This window comes from Phoenix dactylifera, chromosome 8 (genome assembly GCF_051530095.1).
Source record: "Phoenix dactylifera cultivar Ajwa chromosome 8, Ajwa_hap1_PhDact_Kaust_v1.1, whole genome shotgun sequence".
Classification (NCBI taxonomy): Eukaryota; Viridiplantae; Streptophyta; class Magnoliopsida; order Arecales; family Arecaceae; genus Phoenix; species Phoenix dactylifera.
The window spans coordinates 5,161,423-5,184,309 of record NC_143197.1 but is presented as its reverse complement, the minus strand read 5'-3'; the positions used below and the strand labels follow the sequence as shown (position 1 = coordinate 5,184,309).

Sequence of the window (22,887 nt, the reverse complement as noted above, 5' to 3'; positions counted from 1 at the left end):
CTTGGGAGGGTTTTAAAGGGGGTGGGGTTGACGGAGGGCCGTTAGGGATGACGGAGTAGGTGGGAACTGAGGTAAGGTGGGCGCATGGCGTGTGGTGGTTGACATTTATAGTGGGCCTTTTGGTGTGGCCCACATTGGGAATAGCTTGGGTACGTTTCTGATTCGGGATCATGGTCCCTGTTGGTCAACTTAATGTTAAGTTGACTTAATTTGCAGCTTGCACCATAGCATGGGATGCCTACAATGTTACCATAATGTGGGAACTATAGAAAACACACAACTTGTCCAATTCCGGGACCAAGACACGTTTGGAATTGCAAACTACTAAGGGGATAGCATGGTTGTTGACATAGATACTTGAATTAGGTATGCAAATAATATGTTGGTTTCTTGGGATGGCCATTCAGGGCGACAATCATGGACGTCATTTAAATTCAAATGACATAAGCACAAACGTATGGACCACTTCATTCAAGAGCGACAATCATGACCGCCATTCAAATTCAAATGGCCGCAATGCGTGCCAGCCACATCATCGACCACGCGCATGGATCACTCCATTCAAGAGCGACATTCAAATTCAAATGCTGGCCATGCACACAAGCCACACTCAAATTCAAATTCAAATTCAAGGATGACAATCAATGACGCCCAAATTTGCAGCCTTGATGTGTGCCGAGTGGAGCATTCCAAAGGGGCCAAGTGTCAACTTATGAGGTCTCTTCATGAGAACGTGATTCAAAGCTACATCATTTGAATTTGTGTCTTTCCGTTTGAATGTTTGAATTTGAAATTTGAATTGCTTTTGTCTTAGGTCTATATAAAGGATATGTTAGGACTATCCAAGACATCTTGGAGCATTTATATTTCCACTTTAGAGTGTGTCAGCCTATTGGCTTGGGAGGCCTTGTGTCTATGTATTTCGACTTTAGGATTGTCTAAGGGTTGGGCTAGTGTGGGATAAACTAATCCCCGCTAGATTAGGCTAGTGTGGGATAAACTAATCACCGCTAGATTGGGCTAGTGTGGGATAAATTAATCCCCACTAGATTGGGCTAGTGTCGGGATAAATCATTCTCCCACTAAATTGTTCTTGTTTTAATTACAATCGAATCAACAATCTTTCCTCTCATTGTTCTTAGCTTATATGTTGATTCAACTTGTGCAATCATCGGGATAAGCTGCAGCCAGTAATTTTGATCATTGGACTTGGATTCCAAGGTTACTGATCTTCTTGTGCAAGCTTAGGGGTAAGCTGCAGCTTAAAATCCCTATCATTAGACAAAGATCTTAAGGAGTTTCGATCAACAAATCTATTGACGTTGCCTAAGTTCGGTTAAGGCATCATCCAAAATCAAGAAGGACGCCAAAGTCAGCGGCCAAGGTGTAGAAAGGCTTAGTGTGGGCACCGGCCGACCGACGTGCCCCACCACAATGGTCTTCCCTACTCGACAATCAGAAATTCAAAGTTTGAGGTTTGGATGCTTCATCTCCAAATATTTGAGTCTGAGTAATTATGATATCGGCGAATTTCCAATTCATTCTCACCTCAAATAAAAAAAAAATAATTTATATTTTAGTAATTAAATATCGTTAATGATATACATATATATTATCACCTAGCTAGTACCATATGAAATGATATACTTTTATATCTTAGTAATTTAATGCGGTTATGGATATATTATCACCTAGCTAACATCTTGCGAAATAATATATTCCTCATTTCCATTTTACTGCAACCTCTAACTAGCTCTCTCAAGAGTAAATGGCGGAGCATTTGGGTAACCTTACCAAGACTTTAGTTTGGAGATGCACGTCTACCAAAACCGAATGTTGCGTAAAAATATGCGATGATGTTGCTTTTAAGGATGTTTTAGAAGATATGCTAATATTACTATATTAGAGAGATCTCCAAGTACATCCCCATAGACATGTACGGTGTCGGTGGAATATTATATTATTATCTCCAAGCGAATCCGCCTCGTCCTTCTTTTTTTTTTTTTTTTCCCCTCCCCGGCAAGCAATCTGCCTCTTCCTCTTTTTTTTTTCCCTTGATAAGAGAGAGGTGTCTATTTGGCAGGTGAGATGGCACAAGGCCATTGTGACGTGGTGAACCGGGTCTTGTCCTAGTGGAAATACACCATCCCTTTAAGATCCCGTGGACCTAGGTTTGATTACTGAGCGTTATGTCTTGAAACAATCTGATTCTAGATAATTATAATACGGGTGGATCTCTTTTTCATGAAAAGAAAACATCAAGATGCGTGATGTTAAATCACTTGAGATAATAGTTCGATAATTTTACATTAGCATGAAGTAATGGCAACAAATAAGAATATATGATACATGAGTTGGTGCCCAAGTGGGCATTCTACGACTTCAATCAAGTGCAACACTAGATGGCACTCAGCTTGTTTACATTTGTGAATCTCAATTGTTCTAAGTGGGTAACTTTTCCAACCGTGGCACGATGATTCCAAAACATTATATGATAATCTATGATTTACATTTTGTATGTCCATTATATTTATTGTTTGATAACTATTCCAATCCAGTATACTATTCCAGGCACATTTCTAGTCAATATTAAAAAAAAAAGAGCTTTCGTACCCTAGTAAAATAAAGAAAGGCATAGGACAAATATAATTATTAAAATTCATCCTACTCCGTTCCTTGAACTTAAAACAAAAATGGTCGGCTGTTCACGAGATTCCCCGGTTGTAACTTTACATCAATGTTTAATAATGCATTACTAATTTAAAATGACATAACCATGGCCCGTTATGAGACACCATACCAACAGCAACTGCTATATTAGGTTTGAATTTGCTAGAGAAAAGTTATTAAGAAAAGCTGCAAGCTAACCATGGAATATTGTACCCCGATAATGATTTACCTTACATCGACTATTGAATCGTGCAATAATTATTTCAAGATTTAGGCAGGTAGATGAAAAAAAAGTTTGGAATATAATTTGAGATCTATGCGAGTTGCCATCCGGTAGCTGCATCGAAAAAAAAGATCGATATATCTTGTACACAAATGGTACAATTTGGATCTAGAAACTTCAAACAAGAGAGGGATCCCTCGGTGTTTGATCCAGTCGATCCAATATGGGGAAAGACGAGGGGGATTTTGGACTTAGGTCCAAGTCCTAACAGTACGATCCAATATATGTGGAGCCCGGGATTTAGACTATGGTGTCCCGGCTTAACGGAGACCATAACGGGTTTGTGGCGGTGGTAAGTAGGTGAGAGCCGTGCTGCCGTCTATTACTTGTTCCCTGATGGAATACTGGTCTCATCTTGGACGCATTCGTCCGCAAATGTGGGATGAACTGGTCTTCTTTTTGTCAAAAAAAAAAGTGTGGTATGAAATGTTCTTAAAAAAACGCTATCAGTGGGGTTAACTTTAGCCGTCCTTGGGCCAAACTAATGAGTTCCAACGATTTTGACGGCCACCATACGCAAGTTCAAAAGATGGCAACTTAATCCTGGAACGATTTGGTTGCTAATGGTAATGGGGGTCTTAATACATGATATACCGTATGACTCCCTAATGTTTAATTCTAGAATTTTTTTATCATTGATATTTTTTTTTTTTTTCAACAGTGAGATGTCAATATATGGTATGAAGTTGTCTGCTCTGAATTAGTTTAGAGAATTTGTCCTATTGATCTTCAAAATCTATGTAATCTTTGGCATGGAATTGTGCAGCATGATAGGAGTGGGTTCGCATAGTAGAAGCAACTGTATTTAGTGAATTAATTGCGGCCTCAATTACTTTCTATACATACGAAGTTAATTACTATTGTGGTGTCGATAATTGGAGCTCATCAACTCATTAATTTTGAATAATGCGACCTATTAGGAGCTATATAATTTATAACTATCAAACTTTAATTCGTGTGGTATGACTTCTTGATCATTGTCTCGGCCCTTGATGAACTTAGTGGACCGTTTCGTAAGCACCGAGCTCAATCTGCTTGTAGATCTAGCTTGAGCTCAAGAATATTTTCAAATAACTTAAATTATATTATGCATACCTACCTTACCAACAACAACAAGAATAACAGAGCATATTTTAACTATATGGTACAATCATATAATACCATTAACAACATGATAAATTCATGACGTTGAGCACAAAGTTACACTGGATATATTAATGCCCCATACATGCACAAATTACTAAAGTTCAAACATGCAACTTTGTCGCAACCTATGTGTACCTAATGCTAACAATACTAGCAAATACCAAATAGTGACAACCATGGGGACATAACGATTGAATGATTCAAAGTTAGAAACACTTGTATGAGACCTAAACCTCACATGTACCTCTCATGATGTAGATACCATGGGACAGGTCACGTTACATGCTACTTGTTGATGCAAATATAATATATACATCTAATTTTTTATTTTCAACAAAAATAAAATTATATTTTGTAAATCTTGCATCATTACTACCAAAAGAACAGCTACAGCATTTGCTAAATTAACTAATCAACGCAACTTTTCCACGTTAAAAAAAATATATCCTGCTGCCGGTAGGTCGATTGCATGATCAAAATACAAAAATTGACGAATCAAGTTGATAAAATAGTCGCATACATGGATGTCATCGCATGATTTCAAATTCTCCAAGAAAATTGCTGGTTGGTGGCTAAGTCGTTGTCATGAACACCTTGGGACACATTAGTTAAATGCCAGTATTATACAGTGCATAGATGCAATTTTTCATTAGCAATATGTCCCATTTGGTCTAGTCAAGTTATTAAGGCGGGTTCTCATTCATTTTATTCATCCTCGGCTCAGAGCTTGGCATGATGGGAGGGGCTTATGATAGCTGTTTACTTCTACAATCTCAAAAGATTGTTCAAGGGGATTCTGCAACTGTTATTACATAGATCAAATCCAGGAAAAAAGAATCATCCTCTCCTTTATGATAGCCACAGCTGCCTTATCTCAACAGTCCTTTGAAGCTATTCATGTGTTTAGAGATAGTTACATGCCTGCAGATTGTTTGGTTTCAAGAGGATTTAAATTTGATGCAAAATAGATAAAATTACTCAAAATACAAGGTACTCAAAATTTTAATAAAGGTTTGTATAGAAATAAAATACTAAAGTTCTCGTACAAAATTCTAGCCACAGAGTCCATATAAAATTAAAAAATTTTAATTCTTAAGTAAAATAAATTTTTTAATTTTTATATTTATACATCATAGATATTTTTTATTAGACTGCAACTAGTTTTTCCATTTCATTTTACTTATTGAGGTTTTTATCTCCGATATTATCCGAAGAAGAGGAAGAAAAAGAAGAAAGAAGAAAAACACTGCACCATAAAAACTTGGAGCCATAAACCATAGTGGCTCTTGTAGCCGGTGCAATTTCCTGTCTCCACCAAAGAAGGATGCACCGTTGCCACTCGTAATCCAGGGCAATGAGAGTCCTCCACAGATCAAGCACCCTTATGATGGGATAACCCACCAATTTGTGGGACATCATGTCTTGGTAGGAGGTCAGAGTCGTAGGAGTGCATCCTCCTTTTAGCTTTAAAAAGTCAGCAATCCGCCTACCAACAAACTTTCAAGTGCCTCTTTCATGTTATTTTATATCTAATCATCTACACTTCTCATGAAGCAAGCATGGAATGTGCATTTGTTCACTATTGCACCCTCCATGTATCCAAATCAAATCATCTCTCATCCATACCAAACAAATATATATATATATATATATACTGGTCTAACTATAGCAGCGTAAGTTGGCTTCCAAGACGGGGGGACAAGCTTATTTTCTAATAATAAACCAAAATCTCCTACACGATTAGTTACAAAGTTTTTTGACAAGCACTTACGGCAATCAGCCATACGAACCAAAAAATAATATTTTAACTAAATTCCATGTAATGATCAATAATTTTTTTTTTTAATTTTATATCTACATGTGTTGAATCCTAGCAACAATATATTCCCAATGTATTTATTGGGTTGGGCTCGAGAACTCGATCCATATATCTAGTAGCTGTTTGCATCTTAATTTTGGTGTTATCGTGCAATGGTTATTTTTGTATATTGGAGACAAGGAGGAATATCTTTATCTTGATATCGTATAACCCGTTGTTTATATATTGCATACGCGAAACATATTCCTCCTGTAGGAATATCTTTATCTTTATCATGATGCAATGGTTCTCGAGTGCAACTTGGCGTAGCAAAAAAATATTGGCCCTTAACTCGGAGTTACTCCGTGAAGGGAGCCTTGGGCTAACAGTGGAGGTCGCCATCTCCGCCTACCACAACGGCTAAGGCGAATCGCTGCGGCGACCACAAGGTCCCAAGTTCGAATCGCTGCGGCAACGATTAAATTGTGGACCGGAGCTCACTACTTTGGCCACTGCTTGGACTTGTGGTGTAGGACCGCTCTTGAATCGCTAGTAGCCGGGGTGGTGCCGGGTGTGACGTACTCACACGTGGGACTTGAGCCATAGCTCAGAGGAGTAGCTGAGCCAGGCTTACGGGTGGGGAGGATATGAGTAAAACCGGTCGGGGTGCCCAACACACGGCCATTTCTGCCCGCATCGAACATTCTCCTGGCGGGATGGCGGTCAGGTCCCCCCCCCCAAAGCAAAAAAAAAAAAAAAAAAAAAAGAAAAAAGTGCTCCGAAATCCAATCCCAAACGCAATGGAACTAACCAAAAGACGACTCGTCGTGTTGACCGTGATTTGTGACATCATTTGTGTGTCATGTGACGTCTCTTCACATCTCCGCATTGGTGAACAAAGAAAATAAAATAGTGCATATTTATATTGCACATTTGCACTCGAACAAAACAAGCCCTTTTAAAGTTATGACATCACTATTCATAATTAAAATTTTTAAAAAATCATGGTTATTGAAGTAAATTATGTGAAAGAATATAATTATATAAAGGCTTTATTTTTGTTATGTCCCAATATTTTTTTTTTGTTATAACAAATCATATAACACAATTGACAGGCTATTATCTTTCGTCATACTTTTCTGAAAAAATATTATTTATTTCAAATTTCAAAATTTTCTCCCTAAAATTTTCTTCCAGAAGAGATTGTACAGTTAAAGAATATATCATTTTATCTCAAAAATGAATGAAAAATAATATCATTATTTTTTTTATTTTCTTTTTAATTATTGCCTGTCATAATACCATTTTAATAGCTTTGAAAACTTGCTTTTTGAGACGATGACTATTATAACGGTTTAAGTGGGGAGTCGGCATCACACGATAACATTTTATTTAAAACAATGATGACAATGACAAATAAAACCTATATAACAAAAATCATGCAAAACCTACTATCTGCTATTTAGGCTTTAGGCTCTCAGGATTTAGGATTTTTTATTAAAAAAATAATAATTACTTATAATATAAAAATTAATCATATTCTTTGTTTAAATGATTTTCTATATAATAAAATATGTTTTGAAACTATTAACAAAATAAATTATAGTTTTAAAGAATTTTGCTTCCATATATCTCTTTAGATTGATATAGAGTTCTGAATTCAGTCTTTTGATATAAAATTAACACTTTCATTCTTTTTTCTTTTATTAAATGATATTTTATGTTTTTGCTGTATGGTTGGAGCACATACGGTGCCCAAGCCATAAGCCAACATGCTTGATGGAATAAGACATGCCTAGTTAGTAAAATTCTTCATGTAAAATTTTATACTCTCATCGTGTTACAAAAATTATTGTTTACTCATTATTTTGTTTTAAGAATAGTTATTTTACATTTCTGGTTGATTACTTTGCAAGGCATCATTATATTCTCACCAACCAGCAGTAATCCTCACCTACTGTAGGACATTTTTCTTTCCTTTCTTTTTCTTTTGGTAAGCTACTGTTTGATATTTTCAGTGCCACCTAATAGTAAAACTAGAAAAACCAATAGGAAACAGTGTAAAGCATCATCCAAATTTGATAAACACATTAAGATGACTAACTCCCCACGTACTGGAGATTTGACAGCTACCTCCTTTATAATCTCTCTCAGTGATTCCGAAGACATATTCCAAAGTGAAGTTGGTGATGACCAAGTCCATGCCTCTGGTCATAGAATGAAAGCGGCTTTAATAGCACTTTGATTTTTGAAAGGCCAAGCTCCCTTCAGGACATGGGGTTAGGAAGGCATTTTACAGGATGAACTTGGATTAATCCAGATGTTGTTGGAGTTTTTTTGTTGAAATATTTATATGGCTGTTTAATAGATGTTCGACATGATAGTATTGGAAAGGGTCATAATTTAATCTTAACAAGATAATGCTTACCTTTTTTTTTATATATATAGATGTCTAAGAGATAGGGATACGTAACATAATATATAACATAATGCTTAATGTTATAATGTGCAAGCAAAGTCAACTAAATCACGGTCACCAATAAGGATAGAGGTGACACCTCCATGGACTTCATTTCTTGGCCAGCATTTTCTGAGGCATATGAGAAAAGAGTCAAAAAAAAAAAAAGTTTCAGCATTTGTCATTTTGATCTGGATGCAAACTGGTACATTTAGTTAAGTTTCTACTACCATGACTTGGATTTGAGTCTCATATTATCTCAATAAAAAGGTATTTGCCAAATTGATGCCATGCATAATTCCATCATAGAGGAAGCGAAAATATGATCTGTGGGTAGGCATGCCCGTGAGTTAGGCTGTCTATTTATGGTTCGGTACTTCAATTATATCTTTTTACCCTGGTAGTATGTACTTGGTCCAGAACACGCTTCCACCTTCAGAAGTGCAAATGTTTACAGTATAAAAGTTCTGAAATTGCACATAAATCTCTCTCTCCCTCTCTGTCTCTCGGCGTGTGCAGGTTTGTTTGATGGCACGTCAATTACAGCAGGCCCATCTAAGAAAGTATGCACAGATGGCATCAGGTCCAACTTGAGGAAGCCGATTAAATTATACTTCTCTTATCAGACACTAGATTGACTAGAAGCTAGCCATATTAACTGCCATCTGGTTTCCTTATCTCGTCAAGAGTCCAAATGTATTTAAAAGCAATCATGAACGGCATGATCAATCCATGATCGGTTCAAAGGACCAATGCTTCAGTATCTCTTAGCCCACACAAATTATAGGCCGGTTATGCTTGGATACTATTTCGTAACGATGTAGGCTCTCATTTAAAAGAGCTAGTTAGAAAGTATTATTTGAGTTTTTTGTTCCTATATAGATATTCATGATTTAACTATTGTATAACTAAAGTGGAACTAAACACATGCCCGTACTCGTTCTCACAACTCCAAATCGAATAGTGTTCTATTTTCAATCTCCAATTGGTCTTACTTCCTACTCAAGATGGAACTTCCAGCCTCTAAGTTCTGATCCATCCATCTTGATCCAGTCATCAATGTGCAACTCCACTCTCTATTTATTTTATTTGAAGATTATGTGCCAACAGATTGTTTAAAGATTTAGCGCGGTGTTCTTAATATTTGAAGATGACAAAAATTTCATGTTAGCGCTATCCATATCAGTAATAAAAGATAAACAAAATTAAATGAAATGTGCTTATTTTGATAATGATTTAAATAATAATTAAGTATATGCTGCTTGTTTTGATCTCTGTCATGCGGAGTAAATAGCACTTAGTGCTAGCTACAATGATTGTTTTGATCCTAGGTCATTGCCCTAATCTATGTTGGTTGGCCATTGGTGGGCTGCATTAGTCAGGCCCAAAACCCACAAAGCATGCAACCAATGGAATCACATTAGTCCTGGCCAAGAAAGGTTTACGCTCCATATGATTTTTCATCACTTGTTGAGTCCTTCAAGGAAGTTCTCTAAAAAATCTAAGATTCATAAACCTGACAATTATGTATTTCTATTTTTTAGAATTGTTATGTGTGGTTTTAAGTAAATAAGTTCTACCATCATGTTTTTTTTTTTTTTGATTTAAGCCAACACAATAATAACAAACTAAATTTGAATATCAACTAGGATGCTCGATAGGAATGAAAAAAAACTCGTGATTGGTGTGGATGGGAAGAACTGCTTATGCAATTTTTTAAGAAAGAGTCGTCTCATTTCCTTACTTCTTCGTTCTTTTGAATTCATTAATTATCAATATTGATCTTGATTTTTTTTGACATTCGAAGATAACATTGTGAAAGACATGCATGCAGACATATTACTTTATAAATGAGGATATAAATCTCTTTGAAATAAGGTTTTGGACTGACTCTTAAGTCATTCAACAATGGTAGAACATCTATGTCGAGTATTTCTCCCACAAAGTTGGAGCCATTGCCCAATGTTTGTCTGGGTTTGCATTTGTTTACCTCCGTATTGGCTCTTCACTGAAATTTCATTCTTGTATGGTGCACTCATCCTAGCTTTCTCTGCTTTTTTCCTCTCCTTCTTTATTAAATTTTGGCTGCAATTGGTAATTCACCCCATTGCCTCCTTTTCCTCAAAAAAAAAAAAGAAGAAGAAAACGTTCTCTAATCGTTCTCATTCAACCCTTTTTTGGGGTTCTTTCTTCTCACGCAATATCTCATGCCTATAAGCACTAACGGGACTTAACGGAAAATAATTTAAAACCATGCTCAAAATCAAGTTTTGCCCACAAAAAATTGTGCAGCTTTTCTTCATAATTTGCCATGATTTTGGAAATTCTGTTCCTTCACTTAATCAACCTAATCCTCCTAGATTCTGAAAACTTGGCTACTTCTCTAAATTTACAAAGTTGCAACTTCCCCATGTTAATAAACCTATATGATACATCTTTTTATCAGTCAATATGGGACTATCAATATTGGACTCTGATAATCTCTTTCATTCAATTTTATGATGCCCCATTCACGATTGGTTTTTACTTAGACAAGAAAGCCCACCTATGGCCCAAGTGCTCCGGGTTCTTCTTGTTGGACTCGCAGTCCAAAAGCTTAAACCGTCGAAAGGAGGACCGACCCAGGCTAATAAACCCATGCGTCATCATTTTTAACAATCAATATGGTCGGGATGCTAAGCAATTAAAGCTTAAGATTGAAGAAATTATTTCTTACATTGCATGCACCATGTGAATGTGCGCGCCACCGATCACAATCACTCCTCTGTATAACGGTGCATCAAGATAGGCATTTCATGGGGCTCAAGGAAACTAATGGTTATGATTGGTGGCATATATATATATATATATATATATATATATATATATATATATATATATATATATATATATATATATATATATATATATATATATATATGCATGGGCAAGGATGTCGTGCATGCAGAGAAGGGAATGGTTTCTCCGAAGAAGACCGGCAGCCTTTCGTGGGTCCACCAAACGCAGCGCCGATTGTCGTCCTCTGCGCTGCATCTTCGCTCCAGTTGGTTTGGACAAAGCAAACGACCACGCCAAATACTATTCGCAGTCTTCCATATATTCCAACTTCACTGGAAGCTCCATTGAAGCCCATTCCCAGAGTCACAAGCATGAGACGTTGATGCCTGTCCCACAATCCTAAGAGAGTTCTCTGGATCGCCGAAGGTACGGCTGGAGTTCCCGTCGGAGAAGGGGAAGTGGATGTGGACTGTGGGGCAGGGGGCTCGGAGTCTGGGACCGAAGACTTTGTTTTTCCAGACCTCACCTCTTGCTGAGTCTTGCCGAGGGACGTTGACAGAGAAGCCCAACTTGTGCCCTCCATCTGACAGCCATAATCTGGGCCCTCTGAAGCATTGGAAAAGTCTTCTCATTCTGAATGACAGCGATGCATGGTAATGGCAAATGCTCCCTGCTGTTGTTCTGTAACTCTGTTTCGTCTTAAGGGGACACCAACTTGGGGTGGACATTTCCTGTCCCGCGTCTACAAATGGACTCGGACTTAGTCCATTCCGTGTTGCATGCGTAAATTTTAATTTCACATGTTAAATATGTGTGGATGCTTATATTTAGTCTCACGTCAACTATGCAATAGATTGATCTTGAATGTTTATACAGAATCAAAGAACCTAAATAATATCTTTTAATTAGCTTTTTTGGATAAGGTTTTGGAGTAGATACAGTTTATGGTCTATATGGACTAGAGGATACCGCAGCATAGATCTATTGGGATCGACCACGAGGGTCAAACGTGATGCTTGTGATTAGAAGAAATTATTGACAAGCCATCTAAAAAGAGAACTGCTTTATTAGAGGGCACTAGCAATCTAGATGGTGGTCCCTGATAGCTGACGAGCCATGTAAAAAGAGAACTGCTTTAGGAACTGCTTTAGAGGGCACCAGCCGTCTTGATGGTGGTCCCTGAATAGATGCATTCTACTACATGCATGTACTCTTTCTTAGCATACTCACTACATGTATGTACTCTTTCTTAGACATTAGTTTATTCCACCACCAAGCCCGACAAGAACAATCTAATTGATCCTCAATTTTACTACTGTTTCTATTTCTAATGGGACTTGACACATCACTTGTGACATAACTTTGTATCCGCAAGATCTCTTATATTGGATAACAAGTGATCGAAATATAAAGCTCATTGCAATACCATCACATTACTAGAGATTAAGTAGTTTGGCTACATGAGAACAAGATGTTTCTATGCTGGTGGAGAAGAATAAAAGCAAGTAGTTTCATCCACACGTTGCGCACGCAAAAACCTATGAAGATCTATAACCTAATAAAGTGGAGTGCTTGCATTATATAATAAGACGGATGGTCCGTGGAAGAACTCATGCTTGTAACCACGATGTCACCTAATAGCAATGTTATTGGTTGGCTTGGGCCAGCCAACTTTGGGGTTACGCTAGGTCAATACCTGAAATAACAAATCCTAAAATAAGCTGATCAAATATTTTATATATAACTGTCCTCCCAAAAGAAAACATTTTATATGATAATCATCAGAAAAGAAAAGTGTTTGAACCCTAGCCTCTTAGGATTGTCCCCCACCTATAGAGCCAACAAATCTTAAAAAACATGAAATCACAACTGGATTCTTCCTTAGGACCAATATTTTCAAATGCTTGTGCAATAAAAGTACAGTGAGTCTACACCACTATGAGTCATACAAAATAGCTCGGATTGCATAAAGGTTTCATCAACCATATAGTTTAGAATATTTGATGTAATTAGTTTGCCTTACAAATTGAAGGGGTTTGGTAGGTGTGGATTCTGCTAGCTACGAGCAAGCTTGCCGTTGACGATAAGAGAATACCGGGTACTGCCGACAACATCTTATGCATGCAAGGTCGCTACAATCTTAGCTCAGCAAGATTCCTCAAATTAATCTTAGTTAACCAATCCATCAGCCTGAGGTCATAATTTTGCTCATTTTTTCAGTCTAAACTAGCCATCTAATACATATTGAGTCTATTGACCATACATAGAAGAGCACGTCAAATTTTGGAAGACCACTGTAGATGAGGTTCTCTTTCCAAAGTTTCATGGATCATTAACATTGATAATGTGAAGGGCTTATAGGTTATTTCATTTTCCTTTTAATATTGTGGGTTAGCTTTATTAGTTATTCAAGTCCTTTATACACACACACACATACACACATACATACATACATACATACATACATACAAATCCGACAGGTATCTTGGTGTGGAGTTTTTAGAATAAAGACTTGAGTATCTTGGTGTGGTGCTTTAAGAACAAAATTTTATGTGACACTGCAGGCATGCAACAAGGGGGACTAGATCAAGCTCTTGTCGCATATACACAAAGTATTAGGGGGAATCAGGAGAGTTATAATTAACGGGAGTGCAGCACCACAGCTGTCTCGTTTCACACATGATATAAGGGTTTTTTTTTCCAATTAATTTCTATAATTAATGCATATGACAAACTCTGGGCTGCATCCAATTTGCTCAACATTTGGTTTAGATGCAAAGGCCTTCTCACTCACATTTTCATGACCTATCGTATTATTGAAGTATGCTATTCATTCAAGTTGTAGGAAACATTATAATGACGCGGATTATAGATGATTTGACCTGACCGAGAGACCGATATTTATTTCTATTTTTGAGAATTCCACTCAAAAAAAACTATTTTGAGAATAAGATTAGTACTAATTAACATCAACATAGATAGATCGACATCTACAATTAGGGTAATCCCTAGTTCAAGCAGTAAGGCCATGTGCTTGGATGTGTCGTCTCTCCATAAGAACTAGTTTCAAATAGAGGTTATTTCCGATTTTTCAGAATGATTTATTCAGGTTAGTGACACAGCCTTACTTTTAGAAATGAGCAATGATCTTCTGCGGCGTATAATTTGTACCATAAAGTATTGTACAACACTCGATTACCATCATTAGAAGATGAATGATTATTAAACAAGATGATCTTATATGCTATATGTAATATATCATTGTTGATAGTCATCTATCATTTGATGATAGCGATTCTGCACATTCAGCGCTAACCACTCATAGCAGAGGATTCTGAGCCTTTGCTAAAAGTTAACAGATGGCGGCAGGCGGCCGTAGTTGGTTCCACCAACCTCTCCAGCTGAAAGTATAGCATATAATTATGGCGAGACAAATCCAAATCTTAATTAGATGGGGCCAGACCCTTCTCGTATTAAATGAGTTAGCCCACTTGGGTGGGTATACGGTATACCAAGTTCTCTCGTTATGCCACCGTCCTCGCGTTCGGAGCACCAGTTCTTTGGTTCAGATGTGCATAAGCTTTGGCTATCAGATATGGGTTCCACTTCTGGAGTCTTGGAATGCGCCTAGTCCAGGATCCACGGTCTCCAATCTGGTACTCGGTACAGAAGAATCCAAAATAGAAAACTCCACGCAGTCATCAAATGAGGAGAGAAAAGTATTTCCAAGTTCAAAGAGCCTTTTCAACTAAGAAGGTCTTCCCTAAGACCAGAGAAAGCAAGACAAACCTTAATTAGGACCATGACCCAGTCCACCTTTATTTTTCTGTTTTTTTTTTTGGGCACAACCCAGTCCTCCCTTCCTCACCGCAATGGTATGTTTCATGACCTCCCTCCCTTGTCCCACCATCTAACGTATGAAAAAAGTCCCATAATCTTTGAAATACCCCTCCTCCCTCTATATATTTTCTACCCTTGTTTTCTCTCCATATACATAGCCCTACCATATATTTATTTCCTTCTCCCATTTTAGATGTAGTTATGCTGCAGTAACAAAAAGCCCACCACCAGCAGCCATGGATGACACCTTGAACCAAATCCTAATTCATGCATGCAAGCTCGCCAGAGACCTAGAAACAAAACTCCCACACATCGCAAACCATCCCCCACTCCTCTTTAGCTCCTGCGAAGAGGTTGCTGAGGCCTTCAATAAAGCCGTCCATGAGCTGCACTCTCGCAACGCGCCGCAGTATAACACTCAGATGTTCTTTGGGGAGACGTCGGGGTCTCTCTCCGATATGCGCACAGCGTCACCTTTGGATATACGTGCCGGAGAAGGGAGCTCCCATGGTGGTACCTACACGCCGGCAATCAATTTTTCCCAAGGGCAACCGATGGAAGAAGACAACCCATTCTACCGTCGCCGGACGCCGGAGGATCAAACGATTACACCGGATTTGCGGCACTTGGGGTTGGAAATCCAAGGCTCGGGTGGTGGTAGCACCCCTGATACGCATATTGAGGCATTCCGTAGGGGTGGAGGAGAGGCTCCGGTGGCCGCCGATGGCTCCTCGGTGGCCGAGAGAAGACCGACCGGGTCTTCGATTCAAAGATCTTCGAGGAGGAGGTAGAATTCAAATCCTTAGACTCTTCTAGATTAGTTTCCACCTGTATTTTTCCCTTTGGAAGGGTCAAGGAATTTTCCCGGCATGTGAGCTTGATAGTGACTGAAAAACATAGAGAACTTGCATCCATTCTTACCTACCTCGCCATCTTTCAATCCAAAACATCCCAAAAGAAAGTTTACATTTTTTTTACAAATTGACCGCGGCAAAAAGGTTCCAACGCTGAAGTTATATCCATGGTTAAGTCGAGCAATTTAAAAGTTAGTTGAGGTCGACCGTTGGATAACCAACTGCCAATTGAATTGTCAGGAGGGATAGCGGCGGGACGATCATGAGGGTGCCGGCCCTCCGAACAGGAAACATGGAGATTCCACCGGACGACGGGTACACGTGGAGGAAGTACGGACAGAAAGATATCCTCGGCTCCAGATTTCCAAGGTAGCCATCTCTTTTAATTAGTTCCCTCTATTTTTTCTTTCTTTCCCCTTTGGCAGTAAAAAGAAATTAACTAGCTCCCTTATGTCATACAAACTCATTAACAAAATTCCAGTATAACTTCGTAATGGTGCTTCTTTTACTCTTTGAGTTTCCAAGGCCTAGGGAGATGTGATGAGTTGGTATCTATAGGAGGTCATATATAGCTTCTGGTTAGGTACACCCAGATATGGTGAACTACACTACTAGCTTGTATAGGGCCTTTAGAATTGGAAATCAGGTTATTAGAAAAACGGAAACTTGAAGATTAATTTATAACAGAACTTAGCTATAACTTTAGGGTTTTAATTTAGTGATTAGCTCTATGATTGCCTTTTAGTATCATATGGTGCGCCGGATAAAATTTGTTTTAACCATGCTATACCATTGCCATAACCACAGGAATAACCAACGAGCCTTGGGTATTTTATTTGGCTGAAAAAGAAATCAAGGATTTGCTTGCTGGGCTGTAAATTAAGGAACACCACCTGGTCATCACTTCATGCATTTTCCTTCTTTCAACTCCTGCTACCTCTCTTCCTTTAACTTCTAGTCTGCTATATTCTTCTTCTGTGGGAACCTCTTTCATTTGCTTAATGGAAATTAACCTTTTTTTCTTCAAGGATTTGCTTTATGGTTCTTAGTTGCTCCTTTTCCTAGAAGTTGCCTCTTGTAACCAACGCTTTTCGAATTCTTCATTTATATTTTGTGATCCAACCTTGTCATATATTCTAGTCTTTCCTTCTCATTATTTATTAACACAAGTCTCAGCCCCTTCCACTTCTGCTTATTTAAATCGCATACATGTAAAGAAAACAGCTAGCGAGCTGCATGTGAATGTTCTTAAAGCTTAGCCCTTCCGCTGCTGGCTCCTTGCAGCTCAATTTGAATCCCAAAGATTTGGTTTTTGCACCTAAGAATCAAGCTACATGGTATCACCAAAATCGATCCACTCTCTAATGTCAAAAACCTATACGTGCCTTTGGCATGCAGGAGCTACTACCGGTGCACCCACAAGAGCTACTACGGGTGCGAGGCAAAGAAACAAGTCCAGAGACTTGACGATGATCCATACACATATGAGATCAAGTACTGCGGCACCCATAGCTGCAATACCTCGACCACACCACTCCTCATCCCCTCTCTAGCACCCAACGACAACAACAACACCAGCAGCAACACCAGCAACCCACAAGGGGAAGCGCCGATGCCCGAAGCCACCGCACAACCGCCTTCTTCCCTACCCACTTCAACCCAACTGGGTATCTGGTTCTCCAGGGAGCTCGAGCATGGCCAAAGGCATATCCTATCCCTCATGGATAGCAACACACAAGCCGGCCCTTCTAACGTGCAAGGTGGAAGGGATATTGATTCCGTCGCTGCTTTGGCGGATGTCATGTTCAATTCGGGCAGCAGTGGGAGCAGCATGGATGCCATCTTCTCGCAGCCGAGGCAAGACAATTGAAGGGCATAAACTAATGAAGCCATTAGAGCAACAGTGTCATTTCTAATTGTTATATTTAGCCATTAGAGCACCAGGAGTTAGATAGGATTCACATGATTAATTCTTTTTTGGCCACCCTTCTGGCTTTGTAATAAAGTCGCGAGTGCCTTGTACGTAGAAAGAGGTGTGCTTCATGGGCATAACAACCTCCGGGGTAGTAATTCGAACAAAAAGAAGCTATTTGTAAGATTTCCAAGTATGGAGTTTTACGATTAATGGGGAGATGTGATGAAAATTAGGGATATTATATAAGTAAATTAAGGTACTCATTAAGAAAAAGAAAATACACCCCTTGTTGTTTCCTAATTTAAACATCAGCAAATAATATCATTTTTTGAACTCAACCTCGTTGTATCATGAAATTATACACAGTCCTTGTAAAGATCGAATTAGGAGCCAAATGTCCATAAAAAGTATTGAAAGGTGAAAAAAGATATCCAATCCTTTTTAATAAATTTGGTCATAGATATTAAGACTCTAGAGTTATGTGGGGGAGGCCACTTAATTATCTCTCCTTCTATATATTCTGGAAGCATTAATTCAGAGTCTTGAACGTAGGAAACACTACCAAAAAACACGCGTATACCATGTTTCCGGTCACTAATACGGAATTTGTGACCGGAGCTCCCGTCACTGAATTGTTATAAAAACACGCGTCACTAAATTCTCAGTGACGGCGCCGATTCCCGTCACGAAACTCCGTGACAGAATCACCGTCACTAAACCATTACTAATCCAAAAATTAAATATTTAAGAAATTATGTATTTCCCGTCACTAACCAGTCATTGAGTTAGTGACGAAGGTAACTTGGTCACTGACTTTGTCACAGAATTCGGTCACAAATTTGGTCACTGATCTGTCACAACCTTCAGTGACAAATTTAGTCGTCACAGATATGGTCACAAATTTTGTCACTAAATTTGTTATTAATTCCGTCACTGATCTAGTGACAAGGTTACCGTCACTAATTTGTCACAACTCACTGAGCAGAATCAATTTTTAGTAACCAAAATTCTGTCACGAAATTTATGGTTACTCGTCACAATACTTGGTAAACAATTCAGTAACCAAATTTAGTCACTGATCACATTCTAATAACCTGGTACATTTGGTACATTGATTGGCTCATAATAATAATAATAATATCATTAATAGTAAAGGCATTCAACATTACGCAAAAGTTTTTTAACATGTTATTCAAAATAGGCATCAACATGTCCTAAATCCATCAAAATCAAAGTACAAAAAGAATGTCATAACATAGATTTCATTCCTCCTAGGAATGCAAAGACCTATCGTAGGATTACTCTCTTGAGGGCATCCTTGCTCAGGACAAAACCCTTGGCCAACATGCTGCTCACCACATCCTCTGCCTTCCTCACTGTAGACTCAGTTGACGAGAGCTTCCCTTCCTTCTGCAGCACCAGAGAAAAAAGAAGATGGGAAGACAAAAACAGTGAAACCTTTTGAATTAATATAATTAGGTTGAAATTACAAAACTGAAACTGGAAAAACAAAACAAAACAAAAGAACCAACAATTACAAGCCTGATAATCTCACTAAATGGTTCCCAATCCCTAAGACAGTAATATATAAAAGGTCGTTATCTCTGACATGTTCCTTCTTGTTGAAACATAACATGCGAGCAAGACCTATAATCCCAAAAATGAAAGACACAGGAAAAATTTTGGTCCACCAGTTCAGAACTTTTGTTTCTGAAAATTATCACCACAACCTACTGGTACAATTATAAAGTAACACTCGAACGATGAAATGCTAATGAATGTGGCCCACACGGCTTTGTTTTTTCATTCATTCTTTTTTCAAGGAGAAAACCACCACGTATACAAAATTAAAAGCAAAAAGTCACAATATGGCTTTCATGCAGAAACCTGAGAGTCAGATGATGAAGAAATCTATTAAATATTCACAATTTTCTCTTATATTTCCCTCCCACCTGAAATCCAGGCATCATAACAAGAACAGATCTTCCATATTTGTCAAAGTAATCAGCCCGGTAAATCTTTTCAGTAGCAGCTTCATGGGCAACATCTTCCTAGTAGTCAACAAGAAATTACATCGGGAAACAGAAAGCTACAAACAAACTTGTAATCATGTAGGCTTTACCAAAATATCAAGAATGAGTGGACTCTAAAAATTCTATGCAGTTGATAAATAGCAACTTATCTGCACTTTCTTTCAAAATAAGGGCTTTGGAGATATAAAAATTTGATGCAGATTCTTCCTTCTTACAGTTGAATGATGGCACACTAATAAACTAAATGAAGGAGGTAGATCACTTAATCTTTGCGTTCTGTCAATTTTTGTTTCGCTCTTGCCAAATGTGGGCAAATGGTCATTGTCTTTTTGATTTAATGTTTTAATAAATCTAGCCTCTTCTTAGATTTGTGAGGAGTTAAAATTCAAAAATAATTTGATTGGTCAGTGACCAACTTGTGTTAAACTACAGTTCTTCAAGAACATAAAGAACTCTACCCATACCCAGCGAATGGCTTCTGGCTTGTATTTCAATCGCCATTTCACAGTCTCTTTCAGCATTTTACTTGCCTTTTCTGCATTCCAGTTTCTTGACCGGAGGTACCTTGATATTGAAGCATCTGAACAGAAGTCTGGCAGTGCTTCCGACAATGGACCAATCATCCTTCGAACTTCATTTATCTGCTTGGAAAAGGCATCAACATTACCTATATATGATAAGCATGATACAACAAGAACCCCTTAACAATGTTGTGAGACATAATATTCCATAAAGATCTTAACATGCTTTCTCAGAAAAAGGAAGGAGCTTAAGATGCTCTTCAAGTGAAAACTATAAGATGCTTTTCAAGTGAACACTATAAGATGCTTCAAGTGATAACCAAAATTCGGAATGAAGATGTTATGCATAAAACTTAAGAGGCATAAATAGAAGCATTTAGTTGGTTAAAATGAGTATGTTTACCTTTGCTTGCTGTTCTTCAGGAGACAAGGCTTTCTCAACAGCACTCGATCTTGATTTTCTCAAAGGCATTGTTATATAATTTAGCAAACTTCTGGAAGATCTAAAAATTAAATTAAAATGAGTACATCTGTATACCAGAAAGAAGATCAATAACAAAGATTGAATTTGCTTGTGAGGGAAATTTATAGCTAAATGAATCAGCAGAATCAATATATTTTATTTCATAGAAGAGAGTCTAGCTCCTATGTAAATAACTTTAAATACCCAAATGTAGCCTATCTGGAAGAAAAAGAAATTAAGTTTCATTGATGTACATGATGCTGTTAGATATATGTTTTACATGATTCAGGGCTTATCTATCTTGTGCTGAGATTATTTTTCCAACAAAGTAATGAAATGTTTAGAATTAATTATAAAGAGAGAAAATTATACAACCATCAATTCTTACACAGATACAGTAAATTGACTAAAGAGAAGCATATTCAAATGACATGTTAGACAAATTAAGAAAAACACGAACATTCAATTAGACTTACATCTTGTAAGGATCGGCACCAGTGAAACCAGTAGGTTTTGGTATCGGAATCAACACCTGTGCACAAAATCAAAAGAAAAACAAACAAATAAAGAACAAATCATGAGGGCGGAAAACCCTAGAAGTATGAACTATAGCGCTAAAAAAAATCTCTGCTGTATATCCACAAATTGCAGCCTCCTAGAAGCGGCGGAGACCTTTTTCTTCAACCAAAAAATTACCCCATTACATCAAAAACCACAGAATCATCCAGATCTTTGATGTATATCCACAAATCGCATCACAAGGAAAAAAACCCCCAATAAATTAAGCTTACGTTCCACCATTTTATATGAACCAGACACCGAAATCACCCCAAAAAAAATATAAAAATAGTAACAAAGGGACAAGCACGGGTACCTCAAGCAATATCACAAGCATTTCATCAAAAATCTGAGGCGAAGAGATCTTATCAGAAAGACCGCCCCGATCTTGAGCATTTCACGAGAGAAACAGAACGAAATCCCGCGATGCTGGCCTCGGACGTGAGCTCTCGAAGCGAGAATCCGTATTCGAGGAGACTCGAAGAAGATCAGGTAGCTCTCGTCGGCGTAGGGAGGAGGAGAAGGGGTTAGGAAATCCGGACGGTCATCCCTGCCGTGGACAGCCTTCCGGTTAGGGATTTGTTGGATTTGGGTTGGGGGGAGGAGGAGGGGTTAGGGATCGCCCGGGGGGGGGGGGGGGGGGGGGGGCGGCGGGGTGTGGGTGTGGTGTGGGGGGGTTGAGGGGCGGCTGCAGGGGCTAGGGTTTAGGGGGATTAGAATTTTGGTGTTGGCACCGGGCGGGCGGGTGGGCGGGTCGGGGGGGATTAGAAATTAAGCGCGGCACTTAGATTTCCTCCTTTTATCTTTTATCTTTTTTTATTTATAATTACTCAAAAATATTATTTTTAATATTTTTGGAATTAGAAATTAAATTTAGTGACGAAAATTTCTATCAATAATCCATCACTATCAAAAATAATCTTTTAAAAATTTATAAACATTTGGGTTGCAATTTTTGTGACGGATGAATTTGTCACTGTCTCGTTGCAATTTCGGTTACCAGTTTTGTGACAGATATCCCGTCACTACAGTGGTCACTAAGTTTTGGCGCCCATCCTATCCGTGTATTTTGTGACCGGTCGGTCGCTAATCTGTCACTAAGTTTACGCCACGGTGACCAAATTTCTGTCTGTCACTAATCCGTCACAAATAGTGACTGATAATGGGCCGTCACTAATTTTCCGTCACTATACGCGTGTTTTCTGGTAGTGAAAAACCCCACTAATTAGAGGCATGCAGGTTCTCTATGCTTGCAATGCTTTAGATGAATAATAAAATTATTATCAATTAGATAAGAATATCACAATCATTCATATCATGCATCCTTGTGCTTGCATCTCACATGCTGAACTCTAGTATTTAGTTAAGTAGCTTCCAACATTTTATTTGCTTTGGAGAGGGAATATTACAAATTAAATAATAATGACTTTATAGTTGAGATAATTCACACAGCAATAGGGGAGAACTTCATTGGTTTAGCATGCTAATCAAATGATGATAAGTTTGTTTATGATTAAAAGTTTGTTTCGTGGCTAAGTGCATTTAAAACAAGAACGACTATGATGGCAAT

General features: G+C 38.1%; 2 protein-coding genes across 2 annotated transcripts; one reads left to right on the top strand and one right to left on the bottom strand.

The window, feature by feature from the left end:
* The first annotated feature begins 15,046 nt into the window (after positions 1 to 15,046).
* WRKY55 (WRKY DNA-binding protein 55) lies at positions 15,047 to 17,935 on the top strand. Its single transcript, XM_088702495.2, has 3 exons — positions 15,047 to 15,760; positions 16,068 to 16,196; positions 17,226 to 17,935. The coding sequence occupies exons 1-3, from the start codon at positions 15,210 to 15,212 to the stop codon at positions 17,695 to 17,697; spliced, it is 1,152 nt and encodes a 383-aa protein (XP_088558621.2). The 5' UTR covers positions 15,047 to 15,209; the 3' UTR covers positions 17,698 to 17,935.
* A 1,094-nt stretch (positions 17,936 to 19,029) lies between these two features.
* LOC120109992 (uncharacterized) lies at positions 19,030 to 20,839 on the bottom strand. Its single transcript, XM_039123945.3, has 4 exons — positions 20,700 to 20,839; positions 20,240 to 20,416; positions 19,695 to 19,793; positions 19,030 to 19,152 (listed from the first exon to the last, which is right to left on the bottom strand). Exons 1-4 carry the CDS (start codon positions 20,766 to 20,768, stop codon positions 19,030 to 19,032), a joined length of 468 nt encoding a protein of 155 aa, XP_038979873.3. The 5' UTR covers positions 20,769 to 20,839.
* Positions 20,840 to 22,887: the final 2,048 nt, after the last annotated feature.

Bases quoted from the DNA above. Each gene is read 5' to 3' on its own strand.
- WRKY55 (XM_088702495.2), top strand. From the start codon at position 15,210: ATGGATGACACCTTGAACCAAATCCTAATTCATGCATGCAAGCTCGCC. The intron at 15,761-16,067 runs GTAGAATTCAAA...TTGAATTGTCAG, and splicing joins CAAAGATCTTCGAGGAGGAG to GAGGGATAGCGGCGGGACGA. The intron at 16,197-17,225 runs GTAGCCATCTCT...TTTGGCATGCAG, and splicing joins CTCGGCTCCAGATTTCCAAG to GAGCTACTACCGGTGCACCC.
- LOC120109992 (XM_039123945.3), bottom strand. From the start codon at position 20,768: ATGCCTTTGAGAAAATCAAGATCGAGTGCTGTTGAGAAAGCCTTGTCT. The intron at 19,794-20,239 runs GTATGGGTAGAG...GTTGACTACTAG, and splicing joins AGCCAGAAGCCATTCGCTGG to GAAGATGTTGCCCATGAAGC. The intron at 19,153-19,694 runs GTGGGAGGGAAA...CTGGTGCTGCAG, and splicing joins TTATGATGCCTGGATTTCAG to AAGGAAGGGAAGCTCTCGTC.